We start from the raw sequence: 16,177 nt of genomic DNA on the forward strand, positions 1-16,177 counted from the left end.
GAGCCCTACTGCTATGTTTACATATCGACCCAGCATGCTTTGCATGTGTGGAGGAAAAACGCAAAACCAAGTATCTCTCTTGCATCCATTTAACAAATTCTTCTTTGTAGTTCCATTTTGTTTGTATGTGGGAGCCATGTTGATCCAGTAGATAAGTTCCCAAATGGGAGTGAGATAGTCATCTATCAAATACCAGAAACTACCATCTGTAATCGAGTGGTCGTTGATTTCAAAAGAACATTTGTGGTACACCTGTGGGTTATGCAAGAAACACAGGTGGCCGTGGCACCTTTAATTGAGGAGGACGGGCTCATAGTAATGACTGGAATGGAATATCTGGAATGGTGTCAAACGGCAAACATATGGATTCTATGTGTTTGATACCATTCCCTCTATTCCAGCTTTTATTATGAGCCATCCTCCCCTCAGCATCCTCCGGTGGCAAGAACTCTATTAGTGGTTTTGGCTCCAAATCACATTTTATACGTCACATACAGATTACTGCAGGTATAAAGGTGCTGTGAAATGCTTGTGGGAGCTCCCTCAGCAGTTCAGGACATTATCAGTTAATGACGACAAAAACAGTCAAGTTATAAATAAGTCATAGAAGTAAGAGGTAGTATTCATGGTAATAATGGACTATTAGTATTTACAAATATAAAGTGGGTAGTGTCTTGGTCACGCAGTGGAATAACGTTAAATTGTATTCTGTTGGATTTCTTGAGAACCCGAGAGCCCATGCTTAATTTCTTCAGTCCCCGCGGTGGTGGTGTGACTGGACCATACCCGGTCATCTGTGACGTGCACACCAAGGAACTTGAAGCCTTTGAACCTCTCCACTGCAGCCCGTCGCGCCTTCACCCCGTTTCCTGTAGTCCACCATCAACTCCTTGGTTTTACTGTCAATGAGACCGAGGCTGTTTTCCTCGCACCTCTCTGCCAGGACTCTTGACCACCTCCCTGTAGGCTGTTACGTCTGCGGTAAGGCCCACCACTATCGTATCGTCAGCAAACTTAAATGGTGTTGGAGTCATGGGTGTACAATGAGTACAGAAATGGGCTGAGCACTAATTCGCGGGTGAGCTGTTTGTTCACCCGCACCCACCTGCAGTAGCTAAAGATCCATCCGCAACCACCCGACTCACTATGCGATAAAGTGAAAATCTGAAGCCAGCACTGGACCCAAACCCGCAAATATGGAAAATGCGCAGTAGCCTACAGACTGCGGGGGAAAAAAGTGGACAGGATATCAAAAATAGGTCTATGTTTCTGTTTTATATTTTTGCCAACTCTCAGGCCGTGAAACACTAATCACGGCACACCTTATCTATCTAACGCGCATTGAAAAGTACTGCTTTTATTCTTCTAATTAGGCCATTATAGTCAGTGCATTAACTTTTCAACTGTGCTCCAAATCGTTTTGAAACCGGAGCATCTGCGACTGCAATTGAACATCACGAGCGAAAATCTACCCTGTCTTGCTACAACGCTGAAATGCGGAACATTGAAGCATATTACTGGTGAAGTTATGTTAAGGATCAAGGGGATTGGATGCATGTTTTAAAGAAACACCCCTCAAGATTAGAGTGGAAATGAATGCGGATAGAACCTTTATTGTTGAGTTTAAAACTGTAAAAAAAAACTTATGTACAATGTTGTCAACAAAATTAGGTTGCTGTTACTCCCGCACCTATTGCAGAATGCAGCCTTTTGACAGCATATTTAATCCACACTTGCAAAAGTGTTTTTGGTGATTGGCATTTAGGCTGTGACAGACCCAGAGTATGTTTTAGCAGGGACGTTTGGTACAGTGACCTGATTTGGAACTATGAAAAATAATTTCGTCAAACAGATTATGAACCCAAAAGTGTCCATTTTATGGGTGGACAATAAATAGAAACAATTTAGTTTAGTGTGTAGGGGCAGATTTGTCATCTTGTCTTCGGGATATTTGCTGTATTTAGTCTGATCAGTGGAACAATTGTCATTCTTAACAATGAGCAACAATATAGGGTCATTCCTGTGCTTGTCATCAAGAACACTACTGTTATTCCCCACACTTATTTTATAGTTCCACTTCCCAATGTTGCCAGTGTTATCACATATTTGAAATCTGATGTGACAACTTGTCTTTGTAAATTAATTATATGAGGCTATGTATTTTTGCAGCCATTCATGGACGATTTTGAATAAGTCATACAAATAAGCATGGGATATTAAATGCTCTAGGAATCAAATATAATTTGACATGTTAGGGGGACTCCAATGACACTCCCTGTGAGTCTTCTCTCTCCATCCCCTCATTCTGAATGCAGTCCGTGTGTCCATATTCAAATGAGAGCGAGACATTGCCTGCACAGGTGTTAAGGTCAAATGCTGCGTCCGCAGTTGGTTTGTTCTCACTCCTTTTGGTAAGTTTTGGGATATTGATTAACCTCTTCAGTTCATCTTGGATACATTTAGTGGATTTCAACAGCTGTTTGTCTGATTTAAATGTATTCCCGTGTGAATATCTAAAACGGTAACCAGAACAAAGAAGTCTGAATCGTTCCAGTCGAAGGATGGGCAGGATTCAACACCTGATATTATGGGGTGAGCTCAAGTCTTGCGTTTCACAAATGTATTGTTTTTCATGTGTTGATTAAAGGTCTACAGAAAGGTGAACCTTTTTAGGGTCTAAAAAACAAACAATCATTAAGTAAGTTCTACCAACAAGGGAAGCAAAACTAACATGGAAAGCAGATATTGTATTTGGCAGGTTATTAAACCAGAAAGAAAGGCGCAAGAGTGAGAATTGTTTCATTCTTTTTAATAAAAAATGTTCAAGTGACATTTACAATGGATATTCTGTTTGGAAAAAATATATCCCAAACTTCCTGGACTAGCATCCCCTCATATGCAAACTCATGCAAAGACATCCCATCAAACAAATCTAATGGCACCCAGTTGTAGACATGGAATAACAGTGGTGTCAGTTTACTTACCTTTTGAATCAATAGTGCTGATTTTGGAACAGTTTTGCCTTCTAGTTCACAATGAACATGATTACATGGGCAGGGGGAACCTGATCCTAGATCAGCACTCCTACACTGAGACACTTGATATGGCCCCTGATCTAGGATCAGGTCCCCCATGTCCATGTAATTATAATCAATATGATCTAAAAGGCTAAATTAATCTGATATCAGCACTTATATTCTGATATGCATTATGAGTATGGCCCTGAATGATACACAGGTGCTAAAAATCAATCAGTCAAATTTTAACATGACTTTTAGCCTTGCATTATAAAGTTTGCTGAATAGGATCATTGATTATCATACTGAAAATGACTGTAAGCTGTATATGAATGTTAACTCAAAATCATATTCAGATGTCTTCCTCGTTCCCTCCTCCCAGCTGTGTTGGTGGTGTGTTGTGTAGCTGAGAGACAGTACTTCTTCCAGTCCAACTCCTCCACTTGGGAACAGGCCAGGCTACACTGCCAGGTAGAACACTAAAATATGGAAACATCTTTATTGTCCCCATGGGACACTTTTCCTGGACACACAGACTTCTTGTACGCAATGTAAAACAGCAGTGTCCAATGTGTGCAGGCTTTTGTCAACCGCAACCTAGCTTTAAAACGCCTGGTTAAACCAGTGACTCGATCGAGGACAATGATTAGATGATGATATCAAATATTATTGCTGGACTGGAACAGAAGCTGGCACACATTGTGGCCCTCTAGGACCAGTACTGACCCAATATACCTGATATTATCCTTGTCCTATTAGGTGTGCTACAAGGAGATGGTGAGCCTGACCCCTGAAAACATCCAGCAACTTGCCCAGAACCTGACCTCTTCATACTGGATCGGCCTCCGCAAAACCATGAACAACGGCTCCTTCCCCTGGTCCCGCTGGTCCAACGGAAACCCCCTCGCCTTCCAGAACTGGTACCCCGGTCGCCCCATACTCTCCAAGCCCAAGAATCCTGTGAACATCTATAACAACTACTATTCCATCCTCCCCAATTACTGTGGGTGTTGCTGCACCAATAACAGCAACTCTACCAGTGTTCCCCCGGTAACTACTGTTAATAGTAGCTACCATGGTACTGACTTCACAGAAAAGGTAAACATGACTGCATCGTCAACGAAGACACCAGCCGTGACAAAGATGACGTCTGTCATGACGGGATCAACGTTCTTTACTGGAGTTACTGGTGGCATCAATGGCACCAATATGACTAGTGGGAACAATGGGACGAATGAAACTGAGACCGACGTGTACATTGAGGAGCCTTGCATAGCCATGCTCAGTTTTGGACTTTGGTTCGATAAAATCTGCTCAGAGCTTCTTCCTTATATCTGCTATGAAGGTAGGGGGGTGGGTTTAAAAATACAAATGTTTCTAATTTACTATGATGTTCCCTTGAAGTGGACTGAGATGTTGATGTTTGGGGTGCATAACTTACTGATTAACATATTGATGTGTTTTCTTTGACTTGCACCCTTTCCCCCCCCTCTTTCTCTTTCCCCCTCACCCCAACCCACCCCAATCAACAACCGCACCTCACCTGTGTATGTAGACCGTTTCTACGGTAATGCCACCATGACCAACAAGACACTACACAGTGCGACTCTGAGCTGGACCCGTGGGCCTGGTGACATCAGCGGATACAGGATGGAGGTCAAGTCCACTGACTACAACCTGACCCTAAACCACAGCTGTCTGAACCAGACCTATGACCTTTCCAACCTCACCGCCGGAACCCAGTACAGAGTCCAGGTGTTCCCCATTAAGTGTGGAAGAGACCTCAACCCACAGAACGTCTCCTTCTACACCAGTGAATATGGGGAATACCACTAGTAGTTAATGTTGAATAGGGCCACTACAGCTGCTGTTGTTGCTACTGTTCCACTACTTCTAATACTAGTAGTTGTAGAGATCCTAGACAGATATCTATGTGTACCGGTAGATATTTATTATGATATTGCTGTAACAATATGAAGACATCGATTATGCTAACTACTGATCATGAATTCTCTCTCAGAGCCTGGCGTGATCCAAAAACTCAATGTCGCCAATGTCTCAGAAACAAGCATCTTCCTGACCTGGTTCGCTCCTGAGGGCAACAGTGACTTGTACAACATTCAGGTGAGGGGTGAACCCGACCTGAAAATGACCACACGCACAGAGAGCGCCCTGGTCAAAGGCCTGATACCAGGAGGGTTCTACACGTTTGAGGTCAATGCCGAGGTGGAGGACAAGTCCATCGAGGGAGATCGGATGGATATCCCCTCCTACACCAGTGAGTCAGAGCACTGTTGTTGTTTTTCCTATGCAAATGTTTAACTTGTTTTCCTAGAGGAACGTTTCCATAGGGGAAACTGTAAATAATAAGACATTCTGTTTCAAATTCCATTTTAATTTCATTCCATTGAGAAAGTTAATGTAATTTGATTTGAAAAGGTCAGTTTTATACATTTATATTTGCAGTTAAGAATTTGTTCTTAACTGACTTGCCTAGTTAAATAAAATAAAAATGTTCAGTGCAGCTCACACACACTGATCTCTCCTTTCCCCTTCAGAACCAGGAATGGTGTCAAACTTAAAGCCGTCTGCTCTTACTAATGACAGTGTCCAATTCCAATGGGAACAGCCGACAGGTAACACCTCTGGGTACAGAGCGCACGCCTGGAGAGAAGAAAAAAACATGTATGTAGGCTGCTATAGAAACATCAAGTATGTAGGCTGCTATAGAAACATCAAGTATGTAGGCTGCTATAGAAACGTTATCAAGTATGTAGGCTGCTATAGAAATGTTATCAAGTATGTAGGCTGCTATAGAAATGTTATCAAGTATGTAGGCTGCTATAGAAACGTTATCAAGTATGTGAGCTACTATAGAACGTTAACAAGTATGTAGGCTACTATAGAACGTTACCAAGCATGTTGTTTACTATAGACATGTTATCAAGTATGTAGGCTGGAACTCAGGACTCCCTTGAAAACAGTGGCAATTGTTACTGGGTGCAGTATCCTGGCTAACTAAATAAAATGAATGAATGAGGAGACTATAGAAACTGTATCCAGTATTTTTGGCCGCTATAGAACGTTAACAAGTCGTAGCTAAAAACAAACGGCAAATAAAATGATTGGTCACATGCACATGGTTAGCAGATGTTATTGCAAGTGTGGCAAACTGCTTCTCATGCTTCTAGTTCTGACAGTGCAGCAATAAATAACATGTCATCTAAAAATTCCACAACAACTACCTAATACACACAACTCTAAGTAAAGGAATAGAATAAGAATACGTACATAAGCTCAGCAAAAAAAAGAAACGCCGACTGCGTTTTATTTTCAGCAAACTTCACATGTAAATATTTGTATGAACATAAGATTCAACAACTGAGACATAAACTAAACAAGTTCCACAGACGTGTGAAAGATTAGTGGAATCTGAGTAGCTGGACAGGTAGGATGACTGACGGTGAACAGGTGGTCACGGGTCAGGTGACAGAGGAATGCGTGAGACTGAGGCAGGAATTCCTTTAAACATAAAGTGGTATATTTACTGGGTAGTGTGGATTCATGGATGCACAGAACTTCTGGATTAAACAGAGTTATGGAAGTGAAAGCGAGATCAGGCCATGGCGGTTTCCTCCTTTTATCGAGTTGAGATCTGTCGGACATTTCCACCTGACGTAATTAAAGCGCCCCTAGCCCAGCTGAGCAAGTGGCCATGAATTAAATTATTCTTCCACCAACTCCATGGGCCTTTTCTACAATGTGACTAACAGAAATGGAATAATGTCCCTGAAGGGGGGGTCAAAATCAAAAGTAACAGATTTGCCAGTTCTTGCTGTGAGATGTTACCCCACTCTTCCACCAAGGCACCTGCAAGTTCCCGGACATTTCTGGAGGGAATGGCCCTAGCCCTCACCCTCCGATCCAACAGGTCCCAGATGTGCTTAATGGGATTGAGATCTGGGGCTCTTCGCTGGCCTTGGCAGAACACTGACATTCCTGTCATGCAGGAAATCACGCACAGAACGAGCAGTATGGCTGATGGCATTGTCATACTGGAGTGTCATGTCAGGATGAGCCTGCAGGAAGGGTACCACATGAGGGAGGAGGAAGTCTTCCCTGTAACGCACAGCAACAAGCTCAGTCCATTGAGCACGTTAACGCGCACAACAAGCTCAGTCCAATGATGCTGTGACACATCGCCCCAGACCATAATGGACCCGCCACCTCCAAATCAATCCCGCTCCAGAGTACAGGCCTCGGTGTAACGCTCATTCCTTCGATGATAAATGCGAATCTGACCCATCACCCCTGGTGAGACAAAACCGCAACTTGTCAGTGAAGAGCACATTTTGCCAGTTCTGTCTGGTTTGTGCCCATAGGCGACGTTGTTGCCGGTGATGTCTGATGAGGACCTGCCTAACAACCGGCCTACAAGACCTGAGTCCAGCCTCTCTCAGCCTATTGCGGACAGTCTGAGCACTGATGGAGGGATAGTGCGTTCTTGATGTAACTCTGGCAGTTGTTGTTGCCATCCTGTACCTGTCCCGCAGGTGTGATGTACCGATCCTGTGCAGGTGTTGTTACACGTGGTCTGCCACTGCGAGGACGGTCAGCTGTCCATCCTGTCTCCCTGTAGCTCTGTCTTAGGCGTCTCACAGTACGGATATTGAAATGTATTGCCCTGGCCACATCTCCAGTCCTCATGCCTCCTTGCAGTATGCCTAAGGCACATTCACACAGATAAGCAGGGACCCTGGACATATTTCTTTTGGTCTTGTTCAGAGTCAGTAGAAAGGCCTCTTTAGTGTCCTAAGTTTTCATAACTGTGACCTTAATTGCCTACCGTCTGTAAGCTGTTAGTGTCTTAACGACCGTTCCCCAGGTGCATGTTCATTCATGCGTGTAGGGGGCAGAATTTTCATTTTTGGCTAAAATGCGTACCCATTTTAAACTGCCTATTTCTCAGCCCCAGAAACTAGAATATGCATATATGGTCAGTTTAGAATAGAAAACACTCTAAAGTTTCCAAAACTGTAAAAAAATATTGTCTGTGAGTATAACAGAACTGATATTGCAGGTGAAAACCTGAGGAAAATCCAATCAGGAAGTGTCTCTTATTTTGAAACCTCTCTGTTCCTATGCATGCCTATCCTCCATTTAAAGGGATATCAACCAGATTCCTTTTTCTGTGGCTTCTCTAAGGTGTCAACAGTCTAGATATAGTTTCAGGCTTTTATTTTAAAAACTGAGCGTGAAAGATCACATTGCGTAAGTGGATAGGTGGGGGCTCTCAGAGTGAGTTTTGCGCTACAGAGTAAAGCGGCCATTGTTTCTCCCGGTGTTATTGAAAACGAGTAAACGATTAATTTGATTGCTTTTCTGATTTTCGTGACCTAGATACTTAATGCTTAGCATGACATAACATTATGTACACTATCGATAAACTTACACAAACGCTTGGATTGCTTTTGCTGTAAAGCATAATTTCAAAATCTGAGACGACAGGTGGATTAACAAAAGGCTAAGCTGTGTTTTGCAATATTGCACTTGTGATTTCATGAATATGAATATTTTTTTGTAATATTATTTGACTGTGGCGCTATGCTATTCAGAAAATGATCCTGCTAACGGGATGGGTAGCATCAAGAAGTTCATTAATTTTTTATGATTCATTGAACAAGCATGGGAAACAGAGTTTAAACCCTTTACAATGAAGATCTGTGAAGTTATTTGGATTTTTACGAATTATCTTTGAAAGACAGGGTCTTGGAAAAAGGGATCTTTCATTTTTTGCTGAGTACAGAAATAAATTGATGAGCAATGACAGAGCGGCATAGGCAAGATGCAATAGATGGTATAAAATACAGTGTGTGTGTGTATATATATATATATATATATATATATATATATATATATATTAGATGAGTAATGCAAGATATGTAAACATTAAAGTGACTAGTGATCCATTTATTAAAGTGGCTAAAGATTTAAGTCTGTATGTAGGCAGCAGCCTCTCTGATTTAGTTATGGCTGTTTAACAGTCTGATGGCCTTGAGACAGAAGCTGTTTTTCAGTCTCTCGGGTCCCAGCTTTGCCATTTGACTTTCTACTGCTAATTCTTTCATAAATAAACAGACCCAACTGTTGCATTATGGGAACAGTCAGAACATGCATGTAAAAATGGCATGCGAATTCACATAGAAATGTAATGTATAGAACACACTCCATTACCCTGCTTTATGGAACAGAGAACAGACTCTGAACTACAGTGTATGACAAGGACGCATGTGAACAGGATTGACACAAGGCCATTGTTTATTTTGAGTATAGAACGGTTCACATATTCTGGAAGAATCTGACATACACGAATCTGACGGTGGGGAACCAGTCGCCAGGTGACAAGATCTGGCTGAGCGTTGTGGCACTGGTGCCCGACGGATCGGTTGAGGGAGAACCCAGCAAAGTGATTGGCCGCACCAGTGAGTATGGACAGATGATAATGGTGTAAGGTGAAATTACCCCTGGGGACACTGATCGGGGGTCAGTTTTGCATTTTCCCCACTAATGGTTGAGGCGAAGCTGATCCTAGACCAGTACCTAGGGGAAACTTCTCACCGGAGTGACGATAATGAGGCATTAGTTCATTGAGATGGTGGTTGATTGGGTAGTGGATTTATTTGGTGGTTGATTGGTAAGGTGGATAGTATTTTTGTGAATGGTGTATAATAACTGAATATTATTATAGCAATAGCCTAATCATTTCACACTACCATTATTATTCTCAATTTGTCACTTTTATATCTTTCTCTTGTCTCACATTCATCCTTCTTTCCCTTTCTCCCCCATAGCTCCAGGTGAAGTTACAAACTTACAGCTGAACATTACTGAGGACACCATCATAGTGTACTGGACACCTCCTCAGGGAAACTACGAGACATTCAGTGTTCAGCTCAAGCTAAATGCTTCTAACAAGGAAGTGGATACAGAGAATACAACTGACAGTCAACTCTCATTCACCAACCTAAAGGCAGGAGCTGAATATTTAGTGACAGTCACCACTCTGAATGGGTATCTCAAGAGTTACCCAATTTCCACTGCAAATTTCACTCGTGAGTTACTAGTTAATCTTTCTCTCTTTGAATAGATGAACACATCAATATTGATACATAGCAGTAGTATAAAAATACAAGAAAGACATTTAGACTTTTTATTGTTGACATCTAGTCAATATTATTCTTACAATGTACAGTACAGTGTCAAAGGGCAACAGCTGATGTGAATTTCAAAAGCTTTTGACCTTTGAGAGGTTTTGCACTTTGAAATGTATTATTTTTCCCTTCTACTTTTAAGTCACTCCTCTCTCTATCGTTCTTCCCTGTCTCCTTCCCTTAGTTCCTCTCCCACCGCAATCAGCCCAAATCGATTTCTTCAATAAGAGTCATGTCATCCTGTCATGGAAAGCCCCCGTGGCATCCCAAGGTGTACAAATAATGTACCTGGTGAAATACATAACTGAATTCTGGAATGATACGCAGACGTACGAGACACACACAACCAACTATACATTTCATGAGTTGCATGCTGGGACCAAGTACACCTTCGAAGTAAGAGTGAAGGCGGGAACCCAGGAAAGCCAGCCCGTCCAAACATCACAGACCACAAGTAAATTACTCACCACATCAGACATATTTACATGTTGTTGAAATATCTTGCTTACATATCTAATAATGAACGGTGACAATGTTTGTTGTGGGTGACCTTTCTTCATCACTCCCTTACATTACATCTTAACTCACATGGATCTCTCTCTCTCTCTCTCTCGCTCGCTCCCTCTTTCCTTACTCTTCCCCCCTCTCTGCCAGGTGCTACGGTGAGAGTTCGAACTATGACTATGGCGTGTTCCTCCAGCGAACCTTCCATCTGTGAGAATAGCGGCACACGGACAGAGGTCCTGCAAAATGTGAGGTCATCACAACATCCTCCAATCACAGTACATTCATCACCAGATCCTCCAATCACGTTACATTCATCCCCACATCTTCCAATTACATTACGTTCATCACCACATCCTCCAATCACATGACATGTATAGTGTAGTCATTTTTAGCAGCTGCTCCTATCCAGAGCCACATACAATGAATTGGTAAAACAACCACATAGCAGGATAATTGCAAGAAAAATATTTTTGTAAAAAGCTGCAATGAGCAACAGTAGTTAGTGAGAATATAGAGAAAAATACGTACAGAAGTTCAGTGTCAGATGTTTTCCTCCATCACATACCGAATAAATCAAAAGGAATATATTGTCTTACACGTTGAATACAAAACAAGTTTTTGTTCTGTATTTTTATGTCTGTACTTTTTTGTTACAGTTGATTAGCCATTTCCGCAAGTGGTTCAGCAAGATGGAAAATGAAACTTTGGTTGATAAGGTGTTCTGGGAACTGGAGTGGCGAGGGGCATAATTACACACACACACACACACACCATCTATTCAATATAATTTCTTAGTCAAGATTAACATGAATTGTATTTTGATAATAAAAAAATTATAACAATAGATAAATGAAGAGTTGGATGTGTGCCAAGAAGGTATGTGTTTTGAATTTCTTGTCTATCCTTGTTTTGCTTGTTTTCAGGATGTGATGTATGTTTTACAAATGCATTTTAGTAAGGTATTTTCTCTGACCAAATTACTGAATAAAGGGCTGACTGTCTTGGTGTGCATTATATACAGTATATATATCTTTATTTTTCTTACTAGTGTTTTCGTTAAAACTAGGTTTTTGCATCTCCATCAAGAAGGAACCTGATGTTAAGGACGAATATGTGTTGGAAGTTGGTTATTCAATTCAACATCTTTGCTGGATGTTGGACCCCCAGCAATCATGTGACATAATAGTTTTTTAAATGTATTTTTTTATTTAATTGGTTGGCCATGTTAGGCGGGGCAGTGGATTACTTTTGTATGGTTGCTCAATGTTGAAAATGAAATTGTATCAACTCAGATCCATTGATGTCCTTCCTATAGGTAGTTGTTAATTACTATAGCTGTCTATTAAACAGCTTTGTATCTATTGTAATGGACGGCTATAGTGCGAGGTAGAACCTTCAGAATAAGCTGGCCTGTGGCTTGCTGACACCTCCTGTTTGAGAGACAAGGCAACCTCCAGAGTAGCAAAGGACAAGAGGGCAAGGGACAGGTAATCCTTCACACTGTGTCACAGGTTGTGCTGTCTGGTTCAGTCTGCTTTCCAACAGAGACAGGGAGACAAATTCACCTTTCATCAGCACAATACTCAAACACAAGGCTAAATATACACCAACGTTGCTTACCAAGATGACATTGAATGTTTTGATTTAATTCGGCTAAACAATCTATAGTAATCTAAAATTGCCGTTTAACAATGATCGACAACCAACTTGACAGAATTTGAAAATTTTTCAAATGAATAATGTGCTAATATTGTACAATCCAGGTGTGCAAAGCTCTTAGATACTTACCCAGAAAGACTCACAGCTGTAATCGATGCCAAAGTAATTCTAACATATATTGACTCGGGTTGTGAATAATTTTGTTAATGAGATATTTCTGTAATTCATAAAAATTGGCGAGAAACTCTATTTAATCCATTTTGAATTCAGGCTCTAGCAAAATGTGGAATAAGTGAAGGTGTATGAATACTTCCCGAAGGAATCTATTATATATAAATTGTTTTATTTGTTCAATTGTTTTTTAAAACAAATTTCCTTCCATTTAGTTGATAAAAAAAATGTAATCCCACCTTGTAACACAACAAAATGTGGAAGAATTCAAGGGTTGTGAACTCATTCTGAAGGCAATGTACAATGCAATCAATCTATCTCGGCTGTGTTAGTTGGCTATTATGATCTATTGACTCAATGTCAAAGTACATTGTCAATATACAATTGAAGTCGGAAGTTTACATACACCTTAGCCAAATACATTTAAACTCAGTTTTTCACAATTCCTGACATTTAATCCTAGTAAAGATTCCTTGTCTTAAATCAGGTAGGATCACCACTTTATTTTAAAAATGTGAAATGTCAGAATAATAGTAGAGAGAATTATTTATTTCAGCTTTTATTTCTTTCATCAAATTCCCAGTGGGTCAGAAGTTTATATACACCCAATTAGTATTTGGTAGCAATGCCTTTAGATTGTTTAACTTGGGTCAAACGTTTTGGGTAGCCTTCTCACTATAAGTTGGGTGAGTTTTGGCCCATTCCTCCTGACAGAGCTGGTGTAACAGAGCTGGTTTGTAGGCGTCCTTGCTTGCACATGCTTTTTCAGTTCTGGCCACATATTTTCTATATGATTGAGGTCAGGGCTTTGTGATGGCTACTCCAATACCTTGACTTTGTTGTCCTTAAGCAATTTTGCCACAACTTTGGAAGTATGCTTGGGGTCATTGTCCATTTGGAAGACCCATTTGCAACCAAGCTTTAACTTCCTGACTGACGTCTTGAGATGTTGATTCAATATATCCATATAATTTTCCGTCCTCATGATGCCATCTATTTTGTGAAGTGCACCAGTCCCTCCTGCAGCAAAGCACCCCTACAACATGATGCTGCCACCCCCCGTGCTTCACGGTTGGGATGGTGTTCTTCGGCTTGCCAGCCTCCCCTTTTTCCTCCAAACATAACGATGGTCATTATGGCCAAACAGTTCTATTTTTGTTTCATAGGACCAGAGAACATTTCTCCAAAAAGTACGATCATTGTCCCCATGTGCAGTTGCAAACCGTAGTCTGGCTTTTTTATGGTGGTTTTGAAGCAGTGGCTTCTTCCTTGCTGAGCGGCCTTTCAGGTTATGTTGATATAGGACTCGTTTTACTGTGGATATAGATACATTTGTACCTGTACCTGTATAGATACAACGACCCTGAGTACACAGCCAAGACAACGCAGGAGTGGTTTTGGGACAAGTCTCAATGTCCTTGAGTGGCCCAGCGAGAGCCCGGACTTGAACCCGATCGAACATCTCTGGAGAGACCTGAAAATAGTTGTGCAGCGATGCTCCCGATCCAACCTGACAGAGCTTGAGAAGATCTGGAGAGAAGAATGGGAGAAACTACAGGTGTGCCAAGCTTGTATTGTCATACCCAAGAAGACTCAAGGCTGTAATCGCTGCCAAAAGGGCTTCAACAAAGTACTGAGTAAAGGGTCTGAATACTTGCATAAATGTGATATTTCCATTTTTTATTTTGCTTTGTCATTATAGGGTAGTGTGTGTAGATTGAGTAAACATTTTTTTTAAATACATTTTTAGAATAAGGCTGTAACGTAACAAAATGTGGAAAAGTCAACGGGGCGGGTCTGTTTGATGTGGACTGTGAGGCCTACGGACCCTAGATGTGTGAGGCTTAATGCCAAACACATGATACCAAAAACCTCCGGTATATGTCCACTTATGGGACCTGTTTAAATCATCACCAACCTTTTAGAACTTTTCATTGAAGTAACTAAAACATACTCAACTCCCACCCTTGTAGATATTGCAATACTATTGGTAGTTATCTCGAGGGGGATGGGAGTGTGCTCACGCATTGAAACTCTAGGCATTAGTATCACATTATATAGAGATGTTTCTGTATGGCAGCCACACTTGTAATATACTGAATTGTCTCATATGAAATTTGGTATTTTATTAGGATCCCCCATTAGATTTTGCAAAAGCAGCAGCTACTCTTCCTGGGGTCCACACAAAATATAATACAGAACATCATTAGACAAGAACAGCTCAAGGACAGAACTACATGTAATGTGACCTTGGTATGCACCATGACCATCACCACTATAAACTGTCAATAAATGGTTGGATAAAGATAAGCGAAAGGACATATACATGAGTCTATGGCTGTCCCTGACTAAAAAAAAATCTTGTTGAACAGAAAGTTCTTTTGACCAATTTATTGAACATTTTTAAACTTGTATTTTTCCGTATATAGACACACCCTATGTGTTTGAATAAAATCAACTTTATTCATTGAGCTTGTCTGATGCTTAAAGCTTACGGTTTGATGAAATAAGACAAATGCATCGAGAGTGAGCCACGAGATATAGATAAAAAGAAGAAAAAATCTTAACTGTTCTCATGCTGGCTTTCACAGATTCTGATGTTACTCTCCAGAAGTTGCCGGTGGTAGGCTACACGTGGAGTCGGCCAACTTTCTCATGTGGAATGACAAGTTATTTTACCATTTCTACCAATCTGCGTGCCAGTTACGGTTTTTATATGCACATTTTCATTAAACAGTTTAATTTAATTTATAATAACGTCTTCATATCTCAAAATCATTGCAATATGTTTAATCAAAATTTTATCCAATTCTAAATTAAAATTATAAACCTTTGCCAAATATGTAAAAATAGCCTGCATAGAGCCAAAAAATAAAAACATTGCTATTTGCACAAGGGATAAGAAGCAGTGCTTGACTTTGGCAGGAGCTCACCGGAGCTGAGTAACCTCACCACAAACGTTCTACTGCTTGAGCTCCTGTCATCAGGGCATGACATTTTTCCCTTTCACGCTGAGTTGTTATGGAAAGGGAGATAGCTGGAAAGTTTTTCTAATGCAATGAGGAACTGTTGTAATTTTCAATGGATGTAAAAACAGACTTTGTTTGCTTGCTGTTTGAGCTGAACAAAACATTTCTTTGAGAAGCTCCACAGGTCATTAGCGGTGGTGCATTAAGCCAATCAGAAACACAATCAGACCCCCAAATGGATACATTTATATGCACCAAGGTAAAGACAGTTTTAGGTTGGATATTTGCCTGTAGTTTTCCTTACATCCACCAACAGCAGTTAGGGACCATCAACATCGTGACAAATCAAACATTTCAAATTTCAATAGCTTTTTAACCGTTACTCCTGACACTTTCAAAACAGGTTGTAGCTAACCTGATGGCATAGACACGCATTGCACACCCTTTAGTTTGTCCATTTTCATCTCACATGGTGTTACATGAATGTCACTGGTCACCACCACCTCCATTTTCATCTCACATGGTGTTACATGAATGTCACTGGTCACCACCACCTCCATTTTCATCTCACATGGTGTTACATGAATGTCACTGGTCACCACCACCTCCATTTTCATCTCACATGGTGTTACATGAATGTCAC

The 16,177-nt window shown here is 40.9% G+C and overlaps 1 protein-coding gene across 2 annotated transcripts; it reads left to right on the top strand.

Moving 5' to 3' along the window:
* The first annotated feature begins 494 nt into the window (after nt 1–494).
* LOC112214762 (receptor-type tyrosine-protein phosphatase eta) lies at nt 495–11,736 on the top strand. Of its 2 annotated transcripts, XM_024373762.2 has the most exons (13): nt 502–981; nt 2,316–2,411; nt 2,530–2,592; nt 3,400–3,488; nt 3,777–4,362; nt 4,573–4,830; nt 5,038–5,295; nt 5,576–5,702; nt 9,351–9,499; nt 9,869–10,129; nt 10,413–10,682; nt 10,883–10,980; nt 11,392–11,736. In XM_024373762.2, exons 3-13 carry the CDS (start codon nt 2,562–2,564, stop codon nt 11,482–11,484), a joined length of 2,220 nt encoding a protein of 739 aa, XP_024229530.1. In that variant the 5' UTR covers nt 502–981; nt 2,316–2,411; nt 2,530–2,561; the 3' UTR covers nt 11,485–11,736. The 2 variants fall into 2 exon arrangements, with proteins under 2 accessions (XP_024229532.1, XP_024229530.1); XM_024373764.2 differs by having other exon boundaries at nt 495–2,411; nt 5,080–5,295.
* The last annotated feature ends 4,441 nt before the right edge of the window (nt 11,737–16,177 follow it).

Source organism: Oncorhynchus tshawytscha, linkage group LG15 (genome assembly GCF_018296145.1).
Source record: "Oncorhynchus tshawytscha isolate Ot180627B linkage group LG15, Otsh_v2.0, whole genome shotgun sequence".
NCBI lineage: Eukaryota > Metazoa > Chordata > Actinopteri > Salmoniformes > Salmonidae > Oncorhynchus > Oncorhynchus tshawytscha.

What these genes read in the sequence shown, in the direction of transcription:
- LOC112214762 (XM_024373762.2), top strand. Translation starts at nt 2,562, where the DNA reads ATGGGCAGGATTCAACACCTGATATTATGGG. An exon ending in TCCTTATATCTGCTATGAAG is followed by an intron (nt 4,363 to 4,572) that starts GTAGGGGGGTGG and finishes CTGTGTATGTAG; the next exon opens with ACCGTTTCTACGGTAATGCC. An exon ending in GGACAGAGGTCCTGCAAAAT is followed by an intron (nt 10,981 to 11,391) that starts GTGAGGTCATCA and finishes TTTTTGTTACAG; the next exon opens with TTGATTAGCCATTTCCGCAA.